Below are 26036 nucleotides of genomic sequence, written 5' to 3'. Positions count from 1 at the left end.
CATAGTGTTGGCACTAGAAACACAATACACAAAACTGAGCTTAGTGAATATTAAGAAAGAATAAGATTTATCCAAGCCTTCTCTTTCCCAAACAGTTTTTTCCTGTAGTATTTATTTTATATTAACAAAAAGCTTATAAGAAATAAACCTTTTTGTAAGAATGCTCTTCATTGTTTAAATCAAAACATGAGAGAGAAAAGCAAGCTCCTTTCTAATAAGGTGAGCTCCTAAGTTCATGTAGTCTAGACGACGACTTGGACTACTATTTTCAATTCCCCGCCCCCCCCCCCCCCCCCCCCCATCTATTTAGAGCCATACCAAAAGAAAGACAAATTAATTTTGAAGAAGTCTGATTTACTTCTGATAAAAGCTGAACAAGCCCAAGCTACCAAATACCTTGGCATTTTTCCCAAAAAGAGGCTACTAAAATACAGAAAAAAATAACAACAACAACAACAAAACACTAAAGCAACTCAAGCCACAAGTATTTTACATTGACCAAAACAACTAACTTCTGCAGAAACACCATGACTGTAAGGAATGTTACCCCTTGGTACATCAAGGACACAGTATGCAAGTCTGCACTGTGGTACTTTCAGCACCAAAATAAAGGAATTGGTCTTTAAGTTAATAAGGCACTGACAAAAGTCCTCCTTAAATTCAAGCACTCACCCTCTTGATGCATTACAAATTAGAACAATAGCTTTAAAAAAACGAGATATCCTACAAATAACTTCAATGTCTGCTCATACAGATTTTTAATGACAACTTTCCCAAGCCAAATCACCTTATGCACAAGCCCCTTTTAGAGACAAATTAAAGAACAAGGGCAATACTTAAATAATAACAAGACTTTTAAACTTGTCCTTGTAGGGTGAATAAGCAATTAACTGATGTGATTTAGTACCAGCCCTGGTGTTCTGATGCTTCCAACAGGCCACAGAAAACATTGGAACTACTAATGCTGGTGAGTTAGTACACCAAAAAAAAAGGACAAAGAATGAAGAAAAATGCCACTGACAGAGCCAGAAGAAACAACATCCCATGATCTATCTTGTCTTGATTTGGACAAGATTTGCTACAGTTAACCAAAACCACAAGATCAATTTACCTTTTATCAAAAGGGACCTCACCTTCAGTGCCTCAGCAGCACAAAAACCTGCAATTACTTCTGCTGGAAGCGAAGGCATTTCATTTTAACATTTGTTACGTCTGATACTAATAGAAGAGGACTATCGTTGAAAATGTATAAATGCAAACAGAAGAGGCTGACGTTGCAAGAAAAAAATAGATCAGATGATCTTGCTTCGGGTAAGGAAAAGATAACTAATAAAATCCTGTTGTGTTCTTTTATGCTTTCTTTTGCTCCCAATATGATTTCAAATACGCATAGTTCTATAAACATTTCTCTTGCTAAAAGTTCAAGTGCTCTGCAGTTGCGTTTTGAGGAGCAAAGTTAATCAGCTGATTCCCCAAAAGAGACCCTGAGTCCTCAAGCATGAGGCTAAAACATTTGCCTAACCAGGGGGCTGCTTAATACGCTAGCTGTGAGTTGACAAATAGCACCTGCTTATACACAGTATTTTCCTTTTCAGATCTTTCTTAAATAGGATATGATTTTCACAGTAATTTAAAAGAGCTCACAATAACACAACTTTAAAGCTGGGTGCTAAAGCTCATTCATTAAGTATTTATGTGCATTCATTTAGTAGTTGTTGTTGTAACGCCTAAAACTCGCACCTAAATACTTAATGAATTATAATAGTTTGAGTAATATTCCTCCGGCATGAAGTATCTGCAAAATGAAATACGTGTCTGGGATGAGCTACGTTTACTCAAATTATCAGAATTTTTCAAAAGTACATCTCCTTATTTGCTTTTTTTCAAAAGCATAGAAATAGAAGTCAGGTCTGAAAAACGTAGCCAAAACTAGTACGGATTAAGATAGAAAGATAAAAGTTAGCAGGAAGCATTCAACAACTAGTGTTATGTATTTCTAGTGCATTGCACCAATTTCACAAACCAGGCATTCCCTGTTGTTCAATCTTTCCCAAGACTGTCAGCTTAGCTAACGAAGCAGCTGGCCGTCAGCAGGTGATTCACATTCACGTGAGAAGTCTTGCTATGAACATCTACTCTGAATACTTTTTGCTCATATGCCTCCAAATCAAGGAACTGTAAGGAGCATCTTTAGTTTCCAAATCAAAACATGAAGAAACAAAGTGACGAGGATTAGCTGAAGTATTTCAGCAGTTCTTAACAAGATGAAGAATTAGAGCAATATATTAAAAATAAAAATCAAAGAGAAACTGCCAAGTATCTGAAGTAGTCTGGATGACAGTCTTACCTGAATACCGTGAGCTTGTTGCTGTCCTCCTTTTCTCAGCACTGGCTTTAATTGTTTAACTTTTTTAACCCCTTCATGAAAAAAAGAGCATTACTATGTTCTTTACAGTGTATTTGACTTATCAGAGTCTTTCCAAAGCTTAGCTGAGGCAGCTTTCTCTCAGGGAACAAAACCATCATCTCCTCCTGAGCACCATTTATCTCAAAGTATGTAACATTTCAGTATTTCTGTGTTGCTCTGTAGGACTGCGTGGCTAAACAGGAGATAAACAACAGGAAAGTACTGAACTACTCATTTTAACAAGTGCCAATAATCTTTTCCATGTTGTCATTAATCACTCCAGTTATTCTGGCTACACATTTTAAGAAACTCCTCCCACAATACTCAATCTCTCCCACAAAAACCAGCATAGCTGAGGGTAGAAAAACAAGGAAGAGTAGGAGGCCTAAGAACAATGAAAGCTGGTAACAGCGACAATTCACTAAATGATGATTTGTGAACTGTTTTCCCCACCATCTTCCCACCATAAAAACCTAACTCAAAACAGCTGGAAAAAAAAACAAAACAACACAGTAATAAACTACACCTTCTGACCTGGCTCTGTCTTTAGCAAAGCTGTGTGATGTCAGGCTGTGGCTCCCAGTTGCATGTTTCCTTTCTCTAACAGAAGAACAGATACAGTTATGCTGCAGTAAACCTATAACAGCTTATTAAAAAAAATCCCAAATCCACAGGCTATTATCCACAATGCTTAAAAAAAAGTACACACATAGTTAAAAGACACTTAGTTGTTGAGAAGAAACACACATTAAGTAATTTTTAAAACAAAAAAAACATGAAACTAAAGTTGTGCAAAGTCTACAACAATAACACTGCTGGCTATGAAGATGTTGTCTTTACTATACATCCAACTTGGGTAAACCTGGGAGACGTGTGAAGTGCAGAGGGATTCAACACAAGCAACCCCTTCAGGATCAGAACAGGCTGTTCATTCTAAATCAAAACAACAAAAAAATTGCAAAGGGACACAAATTCCTACAGTGCTTGTGGTGTAATTCTGACGGCAGCATCCTTCTCCTGTTGTCTTGCTACCAAGAGCCAATTCACAAGAACAATCCTTGGAAACATAAACCAGCCTATTACCCTTTACTCTATGTCACCAAGTGGTTGGGGTTTCTGTGTTCTGTCTTGGATTTTTACTGCGAGATTGAATTATCCTTGGTTTTCTGCCTCCCCCCCACGAAATCAGAAATGAATCATTTCCATGAAAAGATTAATTTGACTCTGGAGAAAAAAAAGTGAATTTATAGGCTTCTACTCGGATGCAATAAACAAACTGTACATTTTCAAAATAATGACTACTAGTAGAAACCTTTATTAGATAGAGAACTCTGCCACAGACTGGTAGGTAGCTTGTTTCTTTCTAAAAAGGAGTAGTCATGGTGGAAGCTGCAAGCGTATTTACGGCCACTAAACCACAATGTCAATGGAACAGTTACTACTTTTTCACAGACTTCAAAGTTCTGATATCGGAGTCATATTTTGGACAACGTTTCCTTGCTTTACAAGATCATATTTTTGAAGATTAAAGAAAGGCTAATCATCCAGGAAACTACATCTTCTAGGTGACATCAAGGAAACCCAAATAAAGCAAGAATCAAAGTCTTAAGCAAAAAACACACATATAAAGCATGGCTCCCTTTTTACAACCATAATGTTTTTCTCTGTGAGTAATTTCAGTAGCCAAAAATTATTCCTGCCAAGGATGGAATTTTGGTAGTCCCACACCTTTTCTCACCTCAAGTTATTCTACCTTCTAATAAATTAATTATTTGCCCGAAGATCAAAAGAGCTTCTGTATGTAAGGTCTGCTTTAGGCAATGTTATCAAAACCACACAATGTCAACTATTTTGACCAAGAGAGATACTAAAAATCAATTATTGCCAAATGAGAATACGAACGCTTGAAATTGTGCCTCTATCTTTTTATAACACAGAACTTGTAAGTGGTATTATGAAACACCATACACTGACAGTGGTCCCTAACTGAGAATTAACAGATACCCCGAGAAGTAAAATGTCTCAGTGAACTATATCCAGGTTTTTTTTTTTGTCATTCAACCTCAGTACGTAGGAGAGTGACAAGTGTAGAAACAAATGGGAAGAAAACACTCAGTTCTGACCCAACAGTGCTTTCTGTTTTGTCTCTTCCGCACACACACACCAGCCACCCAAAACACGTGAACTACATTTTTAACCAGGAATTGGGTAACAACATACCAAAAAAATGTTTAGTGTTTAAGTGCTCAGCCTTTGCGCCACTTGTAGGGAATATGGCTCCCATACAGTACTAAGGTTGGCAAGCTCACTGCTGTTTTAAACTTGCAGTTGTTACATTTCTTAGACTTGTAGGTCTGAGAGAAATAACACTGCTCCAGGTAGAGTGTGCCTGGGACAAGCTCCCATTGAGAACTCCTGGTATACTCTAAACAACATCTCTAGAACACGTAGTACCTCTTTTACCTGGGCCGTACGTAGCTTTTGATACAACTCTTAAATACCAGTTTAATTGTTTTTTTAAGAATGCCTAAAAAGGTGAGTTATTTTCAAAATTAGTATAAAGTTAAAAGAAACTCAAACTAGCTACAATCTATTTAACTCAAGCACAGCACCGCCAGAAGTTTCACACACACTATTTGGTGTTTCATGTTGTTTTTCCTTTCACTCTTTAAGGCAGTGGTTTCCACAGGTCAGTTCAGAGAATATAACGAAGCATGGTCCATGGCAATTCATGTTGCAACTCCATTTTTAATTTGGGGGACTCTACTCCCCAACCATTACTGGTTTCGTTCTGGGCTCCAGAGTTCAGAGATCAAGTTGACAGGCTCTGTTCTGGCACAGAATACAGCTGGCACGTTTTTCATCAGGACCTCGTTCTCAACTATGAGATGGTTCAAATTGTTCTTTTTTTGTTTCAAATTATTCAAAGGTCATCAAGTTGGCAGGAACCTGAAAACAAAAATACAAATGACAGCAGATTTTACTTTGGGTAGTATCTACTCACATTCCACTGTTTCACAGACTAGCTACCTGTTTAAATGCACATCATTAATGCTCATTCTGTCTCAAAAGAAGGGAAGGAGGAATGCAACTATCATCCAGCAGTACGAGTATACTTAGAGCTGTAGAGAATCCAGGTATAACCAAAATATTAAACTGCTGCGTGGTTTATAATTTTATTATACGGGCCTTAGATCTTATTAATTTTGATGACATTTAAGATTTAAGTTGTCAGCAAAACAACCTTAACATGATAAATCTCAGAACCAAACTACACAAGCAGAACCTTCTCACTTGAGCCCCAGCTAGAGAATTCTTGGCACAAAATTCAGTGATTGATGCAGGTCCTCCAGTATTTTTAAGACTAATATAAAAAAACGAGGCATAAACACTTGCCTGGGCTTTTCCCATAGGAAACCTGAATGCCTGCTTCAGACATCGCTCCCTTTCATGAAGATTAAAGCTAGTTTGCATTACATCAGTTTATATCCCCATCTTCTCCCCATCAGGAATTTGCCTGACAGCAACATCTCTTGTTTACTCAGGTTATTAAAGAGCCACCACATTTCCTGATGACTGTCAATAAATACCCATTTGGGTCAGATTTGAAGCAAGCATTTCTTGCCTTGCATTTACCTGTAGAAGCAAGAAATGGGCTACAGTTCCACCATTAAAATTAAAAATAATATCTATTAAAATAGTTCACAATATTATTCAGCTGGGTAAGTGTCTATACTCTATTGAAAGCACATTTAAACATCCAATCTTTCTTGGGCAGTTGTACTGTTAACAAGCAAATAAGATCTTCCACACTAAACAGCACCATAAGGCATCTCTCCAGGGAAAGCACTGTTCAGGAGTTAAGCCATGATCAACAGAAAAATTTTACAAGATTTTTTTTTCCCCCCACTCATTTGGTAAATCAACCTTTGTAACCTAATTTTTGTGTGAAGCACTGCTTCTTCTACGGGAGCAACTATGCTGCAAGGACCCATATATTACAACTACACAAGATGTCAGAAAACATGCAACAAATTATGGTAGCAGGGGTTTTGGCCTCTTAGTAGTAGTTTTTTTTCATTAATCCTCCCCTCCTTTTTTTCTTTTGAAGTCTCCTACACTTATCTTTACTTTGCTGTCATATTTTCCACAGGAGCCCGCGCCAAGCTCCTTAAGCCTGCTGCTTTTGCACAAACTAAGGGCTGAACACTTTAAACAAGTTTGCATTAAATAGCATTGTTAAGCCTTATTGAACAAAAGCTGTCCTCAGAGGGCAGTTTTCAGGCCTGCCTGGAAGTCACCCCTTTCTTGCAAACTCTTTGCCACTGTTTGCTACTATTCCCACATTCCACAGCCAGGAACACAATTGCCTCTCTTTTGCACTGTCTCAAATACTTTCAAGGGAGCTTCTGCAACCCTCCTTACTCCCTAGATTTCTTTCAGAAGCAGAAGTGAACAAGAAAGCACACAAGGATTGGGAAAGGTCTTTCGTTTCCCTTCAAATTCAGTAGTTCTTTTCCTTTGAGAACTCCATAAACAAATGTGCAAAGGAAAAGGGAGATTTCAGGATGACAAAGTAGTAACTTAAAAAGGATTTTGCTGATGAAAAAAGTCAGTAAGAATTTATGGGAACAGAATTTAATAGGGGTCAGAGTAGCCTTATATTCCTTTTTGATTCATGGAAAATTCTACTTTTGCTTTCCAAGTCTCTCAAACGTACCTGGAACTAAACTATTTTTTAAATACGTTTTAGAAATACATGCAAACAACAGAAAACATACATGCCCAAGACCCAACAAAATGGCACTACGGGAGAGCTATCTGGAGGTATTATTGAATGCTATGGTTCACAGCTTTTTATGTAACTGTAAAATAGCCTTTTTAAAATGAGCAATAACAAAAAAAATGCCACTGGGACAGATATTTTAGAGCATTCCTTCCATTTCCCCAATTACTTGAAAATTAGCCTCAAGTCTGTATTAATTACCACAGAAGCTCCGAGGACTTGTTTGCAAAGGGACAAACAGGAAAGCTAAGGCAAATCAATAAGCACGTGAAATCGATGTACAGGCTGCTCAGAGCAGATTGCTCTTCAGAGAAAGCCACCAGTTACAGCTCGGTCTTCGTAGCTCTTAACAGCTCATGTTCCTTTTCAACATCTTGCTCTCACCTGTTGTCTGTTGCTTTGGCAGGCGGCACTCAGGTGTTTAAACCAGAGCATTGCATTCATTCTGTTTCCAGCTTGAAATTTATATGAATTTCCTAAGTGAGAAAGGCAGAGAAAAAACTGGTAAAGAAAACCAAACAATACTACATGCTTAAATCCCATCCATATTCAAATAATTCTAAATTAAAACATTATGAAAAGATTTCACAGCAGAAGGTTCATGTAACTTTACACTTTGTCTGGCATAGGTGCAGCTTAATTGTTTGACCTAGTGTGACAGAAGTTTCAGCTTGCCTGTCTTCCTTTCCAACATTCTAGATTTCAACTAACACCAGTGTCAACTAGGAAATAACAAAACATTTCTCAGGACCATACAACAAAAATGTTTTTGTTCATTGCCATTATTGCAATTTGTTTATAATATCATTTCATAATTTTTAATGGAGTGCAAGATAGCAGTGAAATGCACTCTAGAAAGCTACACTTGAAAAAGTTTGAAAATTGTTCTTAAACATAGTAATACATTTCAGACTAGTATTTTCAGTGTCTGGTGTTATACAGTGTTTGCTTGGGTTCAGAAAAGCCATGTACTACAAAAACACTTCAGGTTGCTGTTGCTGAGTTTAAGCTGACAAGCATTCAAAATTTACATGACTATATCAGTGGTGCTAGAACAGATGCTCGGAAGTCAAATGTACTAAGACTTGGAGTAGACAAAGCAATAAAGAATGTTAAGCTCCTTTATCAGAACTTCTAATGATGCTCTTTCTGCATAGTTTGAGGTGCTATGGAAAAGTAATTTCTTCACAGTTTAAACTGAAACCAGGGCACTACGTTGGAGTAACAGAAATCAAGGTTTCTCTGCAAAATAGTCTGCAAGATTTCTTAGTTGCCTTTTTTTTTTCCCCTCCTTGTAATAGCACTACATTCAAACAGATAGTTTGTTTTGGTCTTTGGTTGTTTTTTTTTTTTTTCATTTGGAGAGGAGAAGGGACTGGTCAAGCAGCCAGCATTAGCTAAAAATTAAATTTTTTTTATTGTTACTTACATTTTCACATATGTTAAAATGCCTCTGAGTGGTATAAATATAATTTAAAGGAATGTAGATGAATACTTCCAATAAAAAAATCACAACTGGAGTTGTTAGAGTTTGGACAGTGCTTCGAACTAATGAAAACTAAGGATTCTCCATAGACAATTGTTCCCCTAGCATTCTAAAGGTAAATATGATATGCTGGATAGCAGTTGAATAAGTGAAGGGTAACATCTTTCCAATTTCATACCTCAGCAAAGCAAATGTTTACTCTGGAAATCACTGCACTCTTGGTGCAAGCATTGCTTACCCTTCTCAGAATCAGTCAGTAAGAAGAGATCGGGATGTTCAGGGTCATCTGCCATCATCACCATCCAGCCCACCACTGACACGCTCTTACTCGGCGTGGATTTGAACTGAAAATACAAGCAGAGATGTAAACTAAAGTAAAACAAAAAGCTTCGGTCAGACTGGCTGCGCTGCACAGAACAATTATACAAAAGGGCAGTTCCTTCCAATGACACTGTTAAAGACACAGAATAACTTCAAAGGAAGCATAACAATTCATAAAATTAAGAAAAATTATGAATTTTATGCGGAATTAGTGAAAACAGAACTTACCACAATGAATGATATTCAAAACAAATTAAAAAGAATATCACGATCCCCCAAAACATGTGTCATGCATTAACAAATGCAAAGCTAATCCCTCCACTGTTCACAAACAGAAGAATTAAACTTGTCTGTGCCGTAATTATTCAACGTTAACATGCATTAATTATTATAATAGTCTGTAATGCATGAGTCCTGTGGACAAGATAATACAACTCTAATTAAACATGACAACCTGATGAATGAAATGGATCAAACAAGGGTGTAGATTCAATAAAAGAGTGTGTAGAACATAACGTGCCCATTTATCAACAAGATGTTCAAAACGATGGGGTTTTCCTGTTCAAGGTGTTAGACACTGACATAGAACTTAAGCCTCTTCTAAGCACAATACCTCTGTCTCCTACACTAGTCCCTTTTCTTGACAGTTCCTTGGTCATGCGCTCCTTTTCAATCACCTGGCCAGTATTATTTCCTACTTCTTAGGTTTCTCCTCTCAGTTCCAGGCTACTCTGCCATTAAATCCAACTCATTTCCAAACGACAAGCTTCCTTCTCCCTGGTGTCCTTGCTTATCTATTAGTAGACCCTCACAGTTCACCTCTAATTACTTCCTTAGGCAGTCCCATCCACTCCCTCATACTTAATTCATTCTGATTCTCTCAAGTCTTTAGTTGCCACATCTCCTCTTCTCGCATTCATCGGTCTGACACGGACTTTTCTCATCAATCCTAGCACTCTTACCCTCTGCAGTGCTTGCCCTCGCTTCTCTGTCCAGAAGGTCTAACTCTGCTACATGCTGGTCCTCATCATATGTGTCTTCTTTCTGTCTTGTGAAACCTCTATTCTAACTTCGTTATTTGCACAGTAATTCTGACCTCTCTTTAATTACATTATTAGAAACCATAAAGCTAAAACAATCCCAAGGACTTTTTAGGTCATTAAAGTGAATTTATAGTTCTAGAATACTTTTATTCTTCATACTAATGCAGATTAATACTATTCTTCATACGTAGCAGATTTACAACATTAAGCATCAAATGTCTTTTGTATCATTTCAGAAATATTGCTTTACCATTATAAATCTAGAAGTCTGGTTCAGCAAGAGGAGCTGTTACTGCTAATAAGTTTGAGGCTATGACAAGTAAAGTAAGAATTTATAAGAATATTCACTATGTGGCAATATAGTAACTTTATAAATAAAATTCCACTGCAAGTCCAGTGTCAGTTACATTAATCTATGCCATACATTAACTGGAGACCTTGAATGTCCAGACAAGTGTACCTGTCTGGGACTTGTGCAACAGGATACATTTTAAACCTCATTTTAAAACAGACTAAAACTTTAAATGAACAAAAGTAGGCCAACACTCAAAACACAAAAAATATTTTAACCAAGTTCAAAAGAATTTAAGAGCCCAGTCTCTCTGTATCTTGTAAACTTCTGAATGCATCATTTGTGTACTGTTCTCTCTATGTTGCCATAGTTACACTTGCAGGAACTATTCCATCACAAGTTCCTACCAGTCATGCTCAGTTGACATTTGCTTAACATCAGTGGAAATATAAAAGCTTGGAAACTTTGAACGGATGCTTGTACAGATAGCTTAAGCATGAAAGCGATGATGGCTGTTCTTAGGAAAGACTTGCCTGCCAAACTTCAAAACGGATGCCCTTCTATTGATATTACTATGGATAAATACATGGGAAAAGACTGCTCCTCATAAACCTTGCAAAACCATATACACTAAAGTTAAGTAACTCCACGGCCTTCAGAAGGTGGACAGATTTGATTAACACCTCATAAGAGGAGGAATTAAATTATAAAGCTGTATCAGACATCGTTTCATTACAGTGAGGACTGGATAACGTAACTTTTTTCCTAACAGAAACTAAAATTTCTTTGAAGATTCCAGTCAGTAATGAAAAATGTTAAGGAATTTTATCTGAAAGAAGAAATAAAGACAGAGAAAGGGAATAAAATCAGGATACAGCTCATGAGGTCTTAAAAAAAAAATTAAAAGAGGAAGTGCATAGTCAGGACTTGCTATGGACCCACTGAAGATATTGCCTCAAAAAATAAGATGACGCAACTTACACTTAAAAGGGACCTGCAAAACACAAACTTCCAAGTAGTCCTACAAAGCCTTAATAGCTCATTTTCACAGAGGTGGAAATTCGAGCCACAAAGAAGTTTTAATGGGTCACAGATCAACAGTGTACCCCTTAAACTGCACTCCTTTCTAGAGTTTAATGAAAATGGCACATTTGCACCTCCCTATATTAGGTATAGACCATAACAGTAAGTATACAGTATGCGACATCGCCACGCAATCAAAACCGCTAGAGCTGGCCTGTTTTTCCATTTTATTCAAAACAATTAGTTAATCATGGTACTTCTCCACAAAGCAAAAAGCTCCACGCAAGGAAAGTGTTTCCTGCCAGCATCAATCCGTCATCATTCGAAACACATGTCAGTTTTCCATCCCTCTGCACAGCTGGATTTGTGTTGCATGTTTACATAGTCCCCCAGGGCAGTTCATTCTCCACTGATGCATAGAGCCTTGCTAACAGCAAGTCTGCTTTGTTAACATGAAGGGAATGAAAGCTCCATTGTAATTTAATGTTCCTGGTTCCTCTCTGCTTTTTTTTATTCAGGCCGCTGGAATGGCACTCATACACAGAGAAGACTACACAGCCCTGGTGTTAGGCTTCACATAAAGATATTTTTTTTTGTTATGGTTGTTCTGAGCTCAAAGGCATTTATGCATAAATCTTTGAATCAAAACCTCCAATTAATCTGTGAACAGACTTTTCACTCTAACCTTTTGGCACCCACAAATCTCCTCCTCCTCATCTCCTGTTGAGATTTTACAGCTTTTTAATATTCAAGTCATGTTCTCAGTGGCTGAAAATACTTCCTAGAATTCTTTATCAGAGCATTTCAGTGAAAGTGCCTGAGTATCAACTACCAAGTTTTCTGGAGTGCCAATAAATGAGTCGAAGTCTGAATATAACACGCAATGGAATGAACAAGGGTTGGAATGAACAAGGGTTCACGCTCCAGCATGAAGGCTCAAAAAAGCTCTGTTGCTTTTCCAAGACCTACAAACATGGAAAAATCTCTCATGCATGCTATGTTGTCACAGAAATTGGCAAGATTTTTCCAGTCCAGTCACTGTAAACAGTTTTTTTATGGGTGTATTCACATTTTTCAGGGTGAATGTTTTCTTTAAGACTAATTTAAAGTTGGCTATTTTTACTATTTTCTTTTCAAAAAGTGTGCAAGTGCTATAGTTTAATCACAAATGTTTGTTTGTGGGTACCATTCCAGTATATGAGATAAAAACTTAAGCATTCTACAAACATTCCTCTGAGATTCTCCTGTACCACATCTCTGGGCTCTGAAGTTCACACAACAGTTTTCCATTACTGTAGTAATAACTGAAACCCGTTCACTATTTAAAATACAGAACTCATTGTATCTAGTGGTCTTTCTTAGTAGATGTGGCACAAGAAAATTTGCCACGTTCAGGTATCTACATCATCCTCTTCCTTTGGACTAGATTCACATCTAGAACACATCGTATTTGTCTAACAATAGGCATGAGAAGAAGAGCTGACTTGCCCGTGTCTAAAGAGGAGAGGATTTCTTGCCCTTTTTGCTGGATTACAGTGGGATTTTTATGAGGTAATTTTCCAAAGAGGTTGGCTATTATAAGCCTGGAAGAGCTTTCAGTGTCGGCGCATTCCAAGTCCTCAGTCTCAGCTGCCTGAAGCAATAGCAGCAGTAGAACGGTCAAAAGCATGCCTGTAATCAGGACACATTCACCATGAAAGCTCTAGCCAGGAAACTTTATAGCAGACTGGCTTTTCCATTGCCAGCGTTCCTTTCCATGTCACAGAGGCCCTGAGAAAGGAAGCTGAAAAAACCAGATGTTTACATAGCTCTAGAAGATGCTTGGAATATTTTACCTATGTAAATCTCAAATGTATCAATCTTTGAGAAAGAAACCTGCTTCAAAGTAGACAGCATCATCTGTTTTATCCATTTAATCTGGACAGTAACAACCCAAAACCTAGATCTAGTCTCAAATCTCTTTATTTTGCAGAATGGACCTCTTAGGAATAAAATTGGAATGTATTTGTACAATGAACATACACTCATGCACTAGCTATCTACAGATGGTCGACTATCTACAGTTTACTCTCTCGATTAAACTTTCTTTCTGAAAACGCAACCAAATGTGAATTGAAGCATGACACTTGACAAGTCATCTTCACAGCCTCCAGAACAAAAACTGAAGCTTTCCCCTGCAGTGAAACGGATGGAAATCTAATCCTTCAATAGCTATGCTGTAAGTACAACACAGATACACTAGCTGAACAAAGTTACTCACCACCTACTATCAGGCTGTTTAATAAGCTAGAGCCTCCTCCCCAGATCCCCCAACCTCAGTCTCTCACAGCAGTTACCAGTTTATCTTCCACCTTAATTTCAGCATACAGATTATATTCTGTTATAACCACCTTTGGAGCAGACGTATGTGTGCATTCACTGTGAACTATTTGTTTAAATAAAAGACAATCCAAACTGTAGCTAATAGGTGTTACATTATTTTAACCATGACTGCACCTGGGAAACCATATCAGAGACATAAGCTTCATAACACGCTTCACATCCACAAACAGAACAAAACACGTTTGCTGCCCTAAAGCTAAAAGCAAGACATCAGCTGTGTATAGGCAAATCCAAGTCGTGCTGGATAGTTCAGTCCAATTCCACAGAATCAACTGTTAAAATAGATCTACTCTAGCGGTCATTGCTTTTTACTACTGCTCCTCCATCTCCCTTTCCTAGGAATTGCATTGCTCAAACTCCACTCAGTATTTGCAAGCCATAATGCTAACAGGCTTCTGATGGGTAATCCTGCCAGCATTATGGACATCAATGTCCCCTAGCTCCTCTCTGCAAACTTGGTTATTGGGCTGCTGGCACATCCTTGGACAAATAAACACGAGAACATAAGACAGATTTTAGCTTCTTAGGCACTACTCTCTGTTCACTAGTAGTTTAGTTGTTGTAGATATCAACACATCAGTGATTTGGGGAATATTAAAAGTCAACTCAATAGGTTCAGAAAATAATTTTTTAAAGAGCATTCTGAATGGCCATGACTGCATTTCAAGACAAAAAGCAAAGGCTTCTGCAGTAACAGACTCAACAGGATCAGATGGGAACGTTTTCATTTGTTACCTTTTTACTTCATTTATTTTTCCTAAAGAAAGGGCAAGACCATTTAAAAGATTAAAATTGTTATTCTGAAGGAAATGCACAAGCAAACAGACCACAAAAATTCAATATACTTAGTTTCCAAACAATAAAATTACCAGTTATGCAATTTCCTCAAGTTCTCTAAACCCGTATGTTATTTAGATTGTTTTAAAATATATATATACAATACTGAAAAAGCTTCTGATCGAATAGGTGCAAGTATGGTAAAGTCTTCCATCATTCAGCACTTCGACAGACAGCGGACAAGAGAGACAAACAAACACATATTCTATTCTTAAAAGAAAACAAAACACAGTTTTGGCATAAAGCCTAAAGGCATCACATCAGTAACACAGGAGCACAAAGTCTGACATTAAAAAAATAAATCTCTTTTCTGTTTCTCAGTGTTTCCAGAAAAAACAAGCAACTATCCATTAGTGACATAATGCCAGCACAAGTTCTCTCTTGGTTCCTTCGTTTGCTTTTATACTTCGCATTTCTGCTCATAATAGTTTACAAGTCTGCGCTTTGTAACTACCTAAACTTTTAATAAGACAGACTCCTTCCATAAGGTTTTCACTCACACCAGAGGAAAATGCCTCTAAACACATATACTTCTCTAAAGACACCCAGAGACAGGGTGCTTGGCTAACAGGCCTTTGATCTGGGCTAGTAGTATCTTAACTAGCAAGACAAAGAAGGATGAGTTTCCATTTCATCAAAGCAATCAAAGCTAGTAGGGGTGGGGCAGATGGATGATTGCAAAGAAACTATGCAAATATTTCTACAAGTAATTAGCCATTATTAAACTACTATGAGTATTAGAATGCTGTTTCCTAATGAATTACTTTAATGAAAATGGAAAAACTAAATTATTTTGCAGATTAAGACAACATTACACATGAACTTTCCACACAGAAAATTCAAATATCCAAGAGTCTACTAATGAGAAACCTTAAGCTTCAAATCTCTGCCCTCTGAACATACAAGTGTTAGGATAAGAAAACAGTATTTTGTACCAACAAGAAATAAGATAGTCATAGAATAGTTTGAATTGGAAGGGACCTTAAAGATAGTCTCCTTATAAGGATTCCGGGAGCACATCTCGGTTTGTAAAATTACATAAGCTTTATGCAAAGGGAACGTTCTTCAGTGACAGTTGTCATAAATTAAACTGAAATGCTGGTTAAGGCAACTATAAGTAATACTTCTGAGTAGTGAATGAACTCCAAAAAAGATTCAAGTATCTCAAATTTTATCCAGTTTCTTAACAGAATCTCTGGTGGCCTCCTCTTCCATTATAATTAACCAGTGAAAACAGGAACTACGCTCATCATAACATCCCTGGAACATCTACAGAAAATCCTTTTATTACTTCTCTACACAAGCAAAGTATTTTTAGCTTCTTTCATAATAAAGTTGCAGCAAATAAAAGGAAAGCCAGCATCATATGGTATGCTAGCTCTCTGCTTAACACATGAAGTGTTTTGTACCCTGTTGTAATTAACAGATTACAGAATTAGACTGAAAAACAGAGTCTTCTAGTTTTACCACATGTAGGAAATCAGTACATGTTTAATGCCGTATGTACTGACTTCTCAGTCTTTCCACATCAATGCTTGCTTGGATTTTAAGTAGTAACAAACTGTTGCAAGACTCAGAGATCATCAAAAGATGACTTCTACCTTAGAAAAGCAGACAGACCCAATGGCATAGTTCCCTTCCTTTTAGACTAACAAACTCAGAGACCTATGGCATATGCAAAGCAGATGTTCTTGGAGTAGCATATAAACATGCATGATATTTCCATTATGGCATATCCATATGAGGTGACTGACTGACTGGAAGACAGAATCATGCTGACTAGAAATCATGCAAGTCTTGAACTACTCTCAGTGTTTACATCAGGAAATCACGTTTTAATTTTGGCAGATGATACTGGAATATGCTTGGTTTACATACATGTTTTCTCTCTGTAGCCTTCAGAGATTTTGCAGCATAGTAAAAGAGTTGAGTGCCACACAGTGCTACCCAGTATTTTGTCCATGATGCTACCTAAAGAAGAAAGAGGGGAAAAAAAAAAGTGCAACAGGTAAGTAAAAGGTTTCATAATATTGAGCTGTAAAATAGCCTGCATTACCCTGCAAGAACATGACAGCACTAACTGTTCAGCGAAACCATCAGCCATGTTTCCAAAGCTGCAGTTTCTAGTTATTTGTGTAGGCCTATGGACGCATTAAAAATCTAGAAAGCAGAAAGGAACATATGCCTCTCCTCCTTCATCTGAGAAAAAAAATTCTGCACCTTACTCTGTACTTTCTGCAGCCTTCACTGAACACTTCGAGTTAGAGTACATTTGTCCCTTTTCCATTTATGTACTGCCATAAGGTATTCCCCGTTGTCATGAATATGTATTTTGATTTATAATTCATAATCAAGCATTTGCAATGCAAATGCTATGGGTTGTTATCTAATGATAAATTGTTAGGATCCATCTACCATTCAGGAAGGCAAAACATGCTCTTCTCTTTTAAAGCTATCAGTAATTGTAAGAAATTTTATGTGACATTACACTTCTCTTCTATTCCCTAGATTATGGGTACAGCCTTATAATCTGAATAAATCCACCAAATAGAAGAATGAAAACTCTAGCAGTGACCCTAAACCTTAATCAGCAAGGCAGAGGAGATCTCAGACACTTGAATTAGTTGCACAATGGACACTTGACTGCATTTATAATTGGGTAAAGAAATAAGGTGAAAAAATGAATTTTAAAGACGACACTTACTGTAGGTTTTTTGCCTTCTTTCAACAAAGTCTTCCTCCTGAGAACACCTTGAATAGTAACTGCTCCTGGATACAAATGAACAGCCAGATCTTCAGATTCTAGGGAGCTGAAAGGAGTATGTGAAGATTTGTGTGAGAAAATATTTTTCCTCAAGTAGTTTTACAATCATTACCACAAACTAATGCAAACATCTGTATTTAAATCTAGAAATATCAATTTTTTATTTATTGGATTTCATTGTGGAAAGAGACTTTGGCTGTTACAAGGAATTGCTGTTGTGGAAGTTCCACTCTCAAGCAAAAGTGATCAGAAAAATTAATTAGCCAAGCAGGTAATCCTTAATTCAAAAAATTAAAACTCAAGACAACTGAAATACAAGAACAATTAATTTAAAAAAGCAAATGTTTGAAGTACATTCATACTGTTGCTGAATGCGTTAAAACCTCTCCTTCAGCCCTTGCAAGAAAGATTGAATACTTTTTTGTTAGAAACACTGGAATCATTAGCACATCAAAAACAAAGCACAGCTCAAGCATGCACAATCTTTAAAATATCTGAAAGCAAGAAGAGTGGGCAGGAGCAGTAATAAAGAGTAGAAACCGGAATCACAGCTTTAAGGTGTTTTAATGCATCTGGTGCTCTACTAATCATATACCCTATGTAGGATCAAAGAGCGATGGGACACATCAAATGCCAGCTACAGCACTGTGGAAAAAAACCCCTCAGCTTTATTAAAATTATGAAGCTGACTGGCTTACAAAACATTTCAATCAGGAAAAAAAAATCACAGCAGAAATAAATTTCAGTAAATGTCAATCAGAGCACATAAACTAAATTGCTGAACCCAGCAGCTTTCTAGAAAAGCCAAGAAATTGAACAGTGCTGGAAACTTGTTTTGAAATAAGCCAAAATTCGCTGTTTCATCTATCCTAAGATTCACGAATGTTCAAAGTAAATTGGAAATTTAGCAAACATTTTCATTGCAGCACCTACTGAGGACGATGATATGGAGACAACTGTGGACACTGACAGATGTGAACATGAGTTTAAATCAGTGAGACAATGCTTGCTTCTTGACATGAGAAAAGCTCCATAGTTAACGGCTGTCTCTTTCCCAACTACAGTGTCGCACAGCCAGAGACAGAATTTGTATTTTAATTAATCAGAATACTCAGTTATATTACTATGTCAGCTTGCAAATAACACTATATATAATGAATTGGGGCTAATTTTCATGCATTACTCATTTTAGCTATATTTCTTACTTCAAGGAAGAGGGGAAAAGAAATTCAATACAGAACTGCCAGTAAAGAAAACATCTTGAATACCATCCATCAGCACAAGAAGCAGCTTTGCTGTCCACATGAGAGCTACCAACGCTGCTACACAGGGGTGGGCAGTTAAAAAGCTACCTCTGCTAAAACATCTTTAAGCCTTCATATAAAGATCCAATGGTTCAGAATTTGGATCTGCAGACTAGAATGAACAAAAGCCCTTATGGTGACAAAGATTAAGTCATAGAAGAGGAAAGTTAAGTCTGAAGAAAAAGGTCTCTACCTTTATCTTGACATGTAAGTTAGAAAGATAACATCAGAAAACACCCACTTAATTATTAAACCAAACCAAATCACCAACACCAGAGGGAAAGTCTGACACCTCTGTGTGCAGTGGGGATTGTACCTGCTGGCCTTCATGTGGCCTCGAGAGCCATTTCGTGACACTCTTGTCCCCGGACCGAGAGAATGGTACAACCTGTTCCTGTTGGATTCCATTATAAATTGTACGTATTACATATACTTTTATCCACACAAACAGCATGACTGCTAAAACAGCACAGTATTTTTTCCTGTGTGCGTATCACAAAGCCACTTCTCCCACATAAGAAACAGAGGACAATTTTATTTAGAAAAATGCATGCAGAGGTGGTTACCATGTTTTTTATTTCATCAGATGTTCTTTGTCAGTACTCATAACACTGAAGTGTTTTACTGGCACTGAAGAACGACACATTTTGAGAGCAAAGTCCGCATTTAGTTCTTAGAGATTGAATCAATGCAAAGGAACAATATTAATACAACTCTCATGTCTTTACATTTTGACTATGGATGTCACTACCAAAAATTTTTCAAATTCTATGAGTACACACACAAGTTGTTGGGCTGAAAGGAATCAAAAGAACTATCAAAATACGACTGACACCAGTTAAAACACTGTTAGATTAAGTCACATTGAAGTAAGCTAAGTGATATTCCAATTCTTCAGTTCATACAAGCTTCAAACTTTACATACGAGCTTCACATTTTATAGTCCTTAACCTGAACTACACTGTTATCCATAAGCCAGGACTTGTGATCTCCACCTGCCTTTTGAATACTGCTGTGCTTCACTGAACCCTGTTTTTCTGGGTCAGACCCCTTAGTTGGCTGAATTCCATTTAGGTCAATAGAATCATACGCACTCTGTCCTCACCTCCTACTTCTTATTCATTTTTCTAATTGCTTGTATTATGCTGAAAATCAGTTCTAATTCTGCAGAAGCAGGCAGTTAAGTACAAGATTACGAGAATTTTACAGGTAAAATCTCCTACGTAGTACGCATCTAAATCTGTCACCTGTGAACGGGGCTTTGCATTAGATGGACAGGGCTGTGCTACCTAGAATGGGAAACCTAAACAAGTAGCAATGTCATGTTTCAGTCTGAACTCAGAGTAGCACACAGCAGGCAAACAAAAGCCTTAAAGGAACACAGTAAATGTCAGCAGCACTAAACGAGAACGATTTTTCTTTGTTTGTTTTGGGGTTTTTGTTCGTTTGGTTTTAAACCAGCTCAAACTATTGCCTTTGCTGCAGGAAGAATTATCAAAAAGATACTAATGAATTACCACCTACTAATCTATCTCAAAATATACCATCATTTGTTTTTCAACATAACTGGTATGTTTGAATTTATTAAATGTTTTTGTTTCAAAATACATTCAAGATACAGACAAATACAACAATAATTAAGATGAAGGAAAGAAAAATCGTAATATAAGCTGTATATTTGTGTGTACATATATTTGCATGCAAACAAAATAAGTTTTCTTCTTACCTTTAAGTTTGCTTTTTTGCATAAAAAGGAGGCTATCACTCTCGCTTTCAAGCTATTTTGGGGATATCTATTCAGACACACTCAGGATGACAACCAATGAGACTGAAGTGTCACGTAGTATATACTGCCCTTAACTGATACAACTGTCAGGACTTGGAATTATCGGAGTCCTTCAAGTAATTCTGATTAGCCTAAAGGGACACCCCAATGCTGAAAGGTCCTACTCCAGTTTCAAACTAAGTTTGTTACACTTAAACCAATCAGTGACTCTAGTCATTCCTTCCACATTTCCCAGTTACAAACAGGAGGGCAAGGAAAAGCAAGACTGTTTGATACATTTCCTTCTGTTACCTGGGGAATCTGTGTGTGGAGCATCTAATTACTTTGTTAGGCATATTATGCAGATTTAAGCCCTCCTACCCAAAGATCCTGTTCCTAAATCACTAGGGAATATTGAATTCCCACTCACGCTGCATAGGAAGGAGTCACTATCAACACTGGAAGCATCCCCGTTTTGCCAGTAGTTGTTAATTCCAGACAACTAATGCTTCTCCTTCAAATTAAAAAACACTTTTGTAGGAATGGAAACCCACTGAACAGACCAAAACTAGACAGACACCCTCTCCATTTATCTTAAAATTTAACATCTGCATTTCAGTGTATTACCTATTAAATTCCAAAATACGCTTCATCATCTTACAAACCAAGGAACTGACACAAGGTTGCTGTGTATCTCTAGGAATTTCACACATGATGTTTTGAACATCTGTAAGGAGTCCAGTCCCTCTCCCTGGAAGCAGGCAAAAGAACTTGCCCTCAAGAAGCATGCAACTTTAACAGAGTTCCCAAAGAGTGCTCTCAGGAGAGAGGAAAGTACTGAAGGCAAGTTGAATTTGGAGGAGGAGGAATCTTGTGACATAATTGTTTGACATGGAAAAAAACTTTTAACTGGAGGGAGTCTGAGCCAGCCAGTTCTCATTACAACAGGGATGAAAAACTCTGCTTTGACTCAAAAGCCCCCAGAATTCTGGAAAGTGTTACCATTCTCTGAAAACATGAGCTTAAGTCTGAACCTTACTAGAATTTTTAAGTTTCTTATGCTACTTAAGGTAAAAGCACTCAGTTCACCACTTTGTCTCAGGTTTTCCCATGTAACTTTTTAACTTTGAGAAATAACCTGAACTTGAGTAACTCCTTAATGCAACAAGGAAGGAAAAGCAAGAAAACCTTTCAAATGTTGCAGGTTGCATCAAGAGCACATAAAAGTTACAGATTTTCTTTCTGACCCAATTTTCTTTCTGTGCTCATATACAATGTTCTTCTTTCTTATCTAATGGAATCATAAGAGCATTTCTTCATCTATGTAATGATATTTATAGCATGAGATATCAAAGAGTTCACCTTGGCACTGAGATATTTTCAAAGATTTCTTCCAAAAAGTAACATAGAAATTCAACTGATTCAATGAACGGAAGCAGAATATAAGGTTTGTGGTAACAGCTCCCAACTATGAAGTTCTTTGACAAAAATTTCTACCAAACGTATCTTCCCAGCATGGTAGAAAGTCATCCATGGTAATTCTGAAGCTGAATTACCTGAAATTGAGTTACAGAAACAAATTACGCAGTGTGGTGCACCTTACTGAACTGTGAAAGATGAAATTTCCACTTTTTACTATATTAAACTACAGCTGTTAGTCTTTTTCCACGTTCTCAAATACAACATAGGAAAGGATCGGATTGAAGTGGTCAATGTCACCTGAACATTTGCAGGTATTTTGATAAGGAGCAAGATACTAATTCTAAACCACAAAAATCAGACATTAGCAAGGGGCATTACTGTGCTTTCCCATGTAACATGAGCAAGTAACAACAAAGCGAAGAGCAGATGGGAGAGACAAAAAGGTAACAGTGCCAACAACAAGAACAAAGGGATCAAGAATGGATTAAATGTCTTGAGGAAAGTGAAAATGGAAACATAGGTCACATGAATGGCATACACAAGATATGCAATTATATGAAACAGAATAATTGTTTGGGATTTAATGGTACTCTGGGTTGAGCTATTTGGAAGAATGTGTGCAACAACCAAGCATCTAATTAGACAAAAGTCCTACTAACTACTAGTAAGCAGAAGCTACTTCTCTGCTGATTTAACAGATCCAGTGAACTTACTAGAGTTTATGAACATTCTTACATACAGGCCACAAAAATAAAGCATCATTTTCAGGACTGAGTGAGAGGGTGTTAAGTAGCAATGTCTGAATAAAGAAATGCAGTTTTTGAGTGGCAGTTTCTTACCTTTCAAACGCTGGCCAGGAAGTTTCTTCACTGAGTTCAGAACCATCACTGCTACCTTGAAAAAGAGAAGAATGAATGATAGTTTATTTCATCATCTACAACCAAACTACTTCAATTATGTCTGTTCCTCCTAAGAACAGTTAAGATTAAACTTGTAAAAAATACTTCACTAAAATACTACAATGAAAATACTTGATGATTTGCTTCAGGAATTTCACAAACTGAGGAAGAGATTTGAAGGGACCAGGTTTAGAGGAGCACTACTAAATGCGAAAGGCACTTCCAAAATTTAAAGAACATCTTAAATATGGATTTGTCTGATTAACACAACAAGCATTTAAAAAGAAAGGTCACTTGTTTAAATAATTCCTTTTGAAATCATACATGGTCACGACAGAGGTGCAACTTCACAGTAGTACAAACTCATTGTTGAACCTCCAACTCATTAGAAGGCTTTGCTGATTTGAGAAACCTTAAACAACTTTTTAAAGCTATCTCACACTTATTACATGGGATCACAACAGTAATCCAATATTACTGCAAGTATTTTTTTTAAACAATGAAAGTGGAGGAAAAATATAAAATCCAAATATCTGATGCATCAACTCATGGCAAGTCCACAAATAACATACTAATTTTACAATTATAGTAAATCCTATCAGCCTGACAATTAGTAATTAAATACAGACACAAGGTAGCATTATTTATGTTCTTAATCAGTAAATACACGAGTATACAAATACTGTTAAGAGAACTCAGTAACTTCAGTTACTAACTGTACTACAATGTTCCAGCTGTTGTCTTGCTAGCTCTTCACCTTTCAAACCAGACCAGCTTCCCATACCAGCTACCATCTTTGTCCTCCACTTCAAGTCAACATGTTTTTGGCTTCAGACAATCCCAACTCCTTGGTTTCAGCCTAATTCAATGTCAGTCACTGCTAAAAGCCAACCTTTTGACACACTAACTTGACAGCTTGTTTGCTCTGCTTCCTGAATACCCATATATAAAAAGAAGAATTGATTTACAATGATTTTCAGACAAACTGGGGAAAAAAACAATATCTGAATTGATGCACCTCACTTAAGGGTTCCCACAGAGAAACAAAGGCTGAAAATGGGATCAAGTTCCCCGTAATTTTACACAGAAAATCAGCAGGGAGCAGTGGTGCCCTGAAGAATAAAGATCATCTGTACAAAGGTAAGTCTGGATATCCACTGAGTAAACACCAAATTAAGATGGAGGCAGTAAAAATTCACACACATAGCAAGGGTAATTCCAGCCAAGAGCCATGAAAAGCTCAGCATGGATTGAAGTTTTTTCAGTGCAAAACCCAAGAGAAAACACATGCCTTGATCTGCCAGCCAATTCAACTTAGGTGCCTCTTTTCCAAACATTAGCTCAACATCCTCACATTAACATGATCTCTAAGGGATACTAGATAATTTTAGGAAAACTTCAAGATAAGCTGAGATAAAGGAATGTCCTAACCTGGTTCACACTAACATTATTGTAAAAGAGACTTGTAGAGTGGAAGAAGCTCAGAGACATATAAAAGCAATGTTCTTACTAGCTCCTAAGCTAGGCAAAAAGGTCTGCAAGAAGGGGAGTACAATACTCAACACTAATTGTTTTCCAGCAATGTCTTTAACGTTTTAGTAGTTACATTCTAAGATCATTGATCCTTAAGGATTCAACTGCTTAAAGGGTTCAGCAGCAGGTAGCTTGCCCACAAAAGAAAAGTACAGTTACTTATACTTCCTCTGTAGCTGCGAGGACAATATATTAAAGAGCCACAGTTACTACAGCTGAGGAAGTGCTCTCACTTCAAGTGACTGTCTGCAGAAATTGAATCTATCAGTGAACAGCCACTCTGGTGCCACCAGGCAGGTAAGAAGTGACTACAAAAGTCATCAGAAGTTCTATTCAGCACAGTTTACATCTGACCTGCACCATGGAAAAGTAAGAGAATATGTAGACTGAACTCCACGTTGTTCTACACACTTTTATACAGGAATACTGCCAGACAGATCATGAAGTATCCCAGGCAAAACTGGAGTAACCAGACTAACCTATCCAGATGGAGCCTGCTGTCATGGTAGAAATTTCTGTAAAATCCCAAAACAAAGCTTATAGTTTCCGAAGAAACAACTGTCACTTAATATTTTCAGCAAATTCTACAGCCACATCACAGTGAAAAGCTCAATGATTTATTTCATCCAAACAAAAGCACAGCTGTGCTCTCTGTAAGGCAATATGCAAAGTCTCTTCAAACAAACAAGTAATGTGGTTTGGGGATGCAGAGACAGAATCAGATGCAACAGAATTCAGCAACAACTTTAAGCAGGTATTTTGGGTAAGACCTCCCAGCTGACTGTCTTTGAGGAAGACTGCTTATAGCAGAATATCTTATAGTATGATCTTAAAGTTCTGTAATCCTTTTAGCAGGTGGAATGACAACTAAGAAGGTAGGTTTTAAGTATGATGTTTTCTCATCATGATGATTTCTCAAGAAAGGGAATCCGGCATCCTGGACCGCTGCAAAGACAAGAGTGAATTTCTTGAGCCATCTAAACACCAAGGAGCACAAATAAGAGAATGGCACGAATAGGAAGTGAGGAACTGATATGACTATTGGGTGCACTCACACCAAAGTAAGGCACAGACTGCATTATACTAAGCAAATGTAACAGTTCAGAAGGGCAGGTCCTGGGATGTTTCTAAGAAGGCCTGATCCAGACCTGTTCAAATAGAGAATCACTTATTCGTCCAGCTAGCCTACTTACAAATTTTGTAATAATTCTGGCGGCAAGGAAGCTTGGGAGGCCATCTGGTCCAATATGCTACCCAAAACAAACCTAACTTGGCAATCAGATTGCTGAGGGCCTCATCTAGTCATGTTCTTCAAGGATGCAGTGTCTACAATCTCTCCCAGTAACCCGTTACTGTGTTTCACAACCTGCACGTGAAAAAAAACATTCCTTGCACTTAATGGAAATTTTCCTTGTTGCTATCTGGAGCAGTATGTTCTGCAAAATGGTGCAGTAATTCCTGTTTGCCCTAGTCATCCAGCCAAAACTGACGTTATTAGGGACAATTAAAGCCTTATTTATTTCCTTATTACTGTATAGTTTTAGCTCTATATTAACAAGAAATGCCACTCCAGTATGACTAGAGCTCCACTTGATTGAGGCCCATATTGCAGAAACCCACATAATTAGAACCCACTAACAATACTGTATTATGAAGTATTTTTTTAATATTTAAAATAGGTTGATGCATTAAAATTTTATTTGAAATGACATTTTGATGGCAACTATATTAGCTTTGCTGAGAAAGTCGTATTTCAAACACTGTACTAAGTA

The 26036-nt window shown here is 37.3% G+C and overlaps 1 protein-coding gene across 2 annotated transcripts in view; it reads right to left on the bottom strand.

The window, feature by feature from the left end:
• Positions 1 to 4762: 4762 nt before the first annotated feature.
• RALGPS2 (Ral GEF with PH domain and SH3 binding motif 2) overlaps positions 4763 to 26036 on the bottom strand; it is a 118107-nt gene continuing 96833 nt past the window's right edge. Inside the window, exons 14-20 of one of the 2 annotated variants that reach the window (XM_009991230.2) lie at positions 22672 to 22726; positions 18962 to 19039; positions 17282 to 17387; positions 16456 to 16548; positions 8918 to 9023; positions 7578 to 7669; positions 4763 to 5356 (exon numbers count right to left, since the gene is read on the bottom strand). In XM_009991230.2, the coding sequence (XP_009989532.1) occupies positions 5327 to 5356; positions 7578 to 7669; positions 8918 to 9023; positions 16456 to 16548; positions 17282 to 17387; positions 18962 to 19039; positions 22672 to 22726 (560 nt within the window). In that variant the 3' untranslated portion in view covers positions 4763 to 5326. The remainder of the gene's footprint in view (positions 5357 to 7577; positions 7670 to 8917; positions 9024 to 16455; positions 16549 to 17281; positions 17388 to 18961; positions 19040 to 22671; positions 22727 to 26036) is intronic. The other variant, XM_009991237.2, reaches the window with a different exon arrangement.

Source organism: Tauraco erythrolophus, chromosome 10, assembly GCF_009769465.1.
Source record: "Tauraco erythrolophus isolate bTauEry1 chromosome 10, bTauEry1.pri, whole genome shotgun sequence".
NCBI classification, from domain to species: domain Eukaryota; kingdom Metazoa; phylum Chordata; class Aves; order Musophagiformes; family Musophagidae; genus Tauraco; species Tauraco erythrolophus.
The sequence above is the reverse complement of the archived record's forward strand: the minus strand, read 5'-3'. Positions and strand labels throughout refer to the sequence as shown.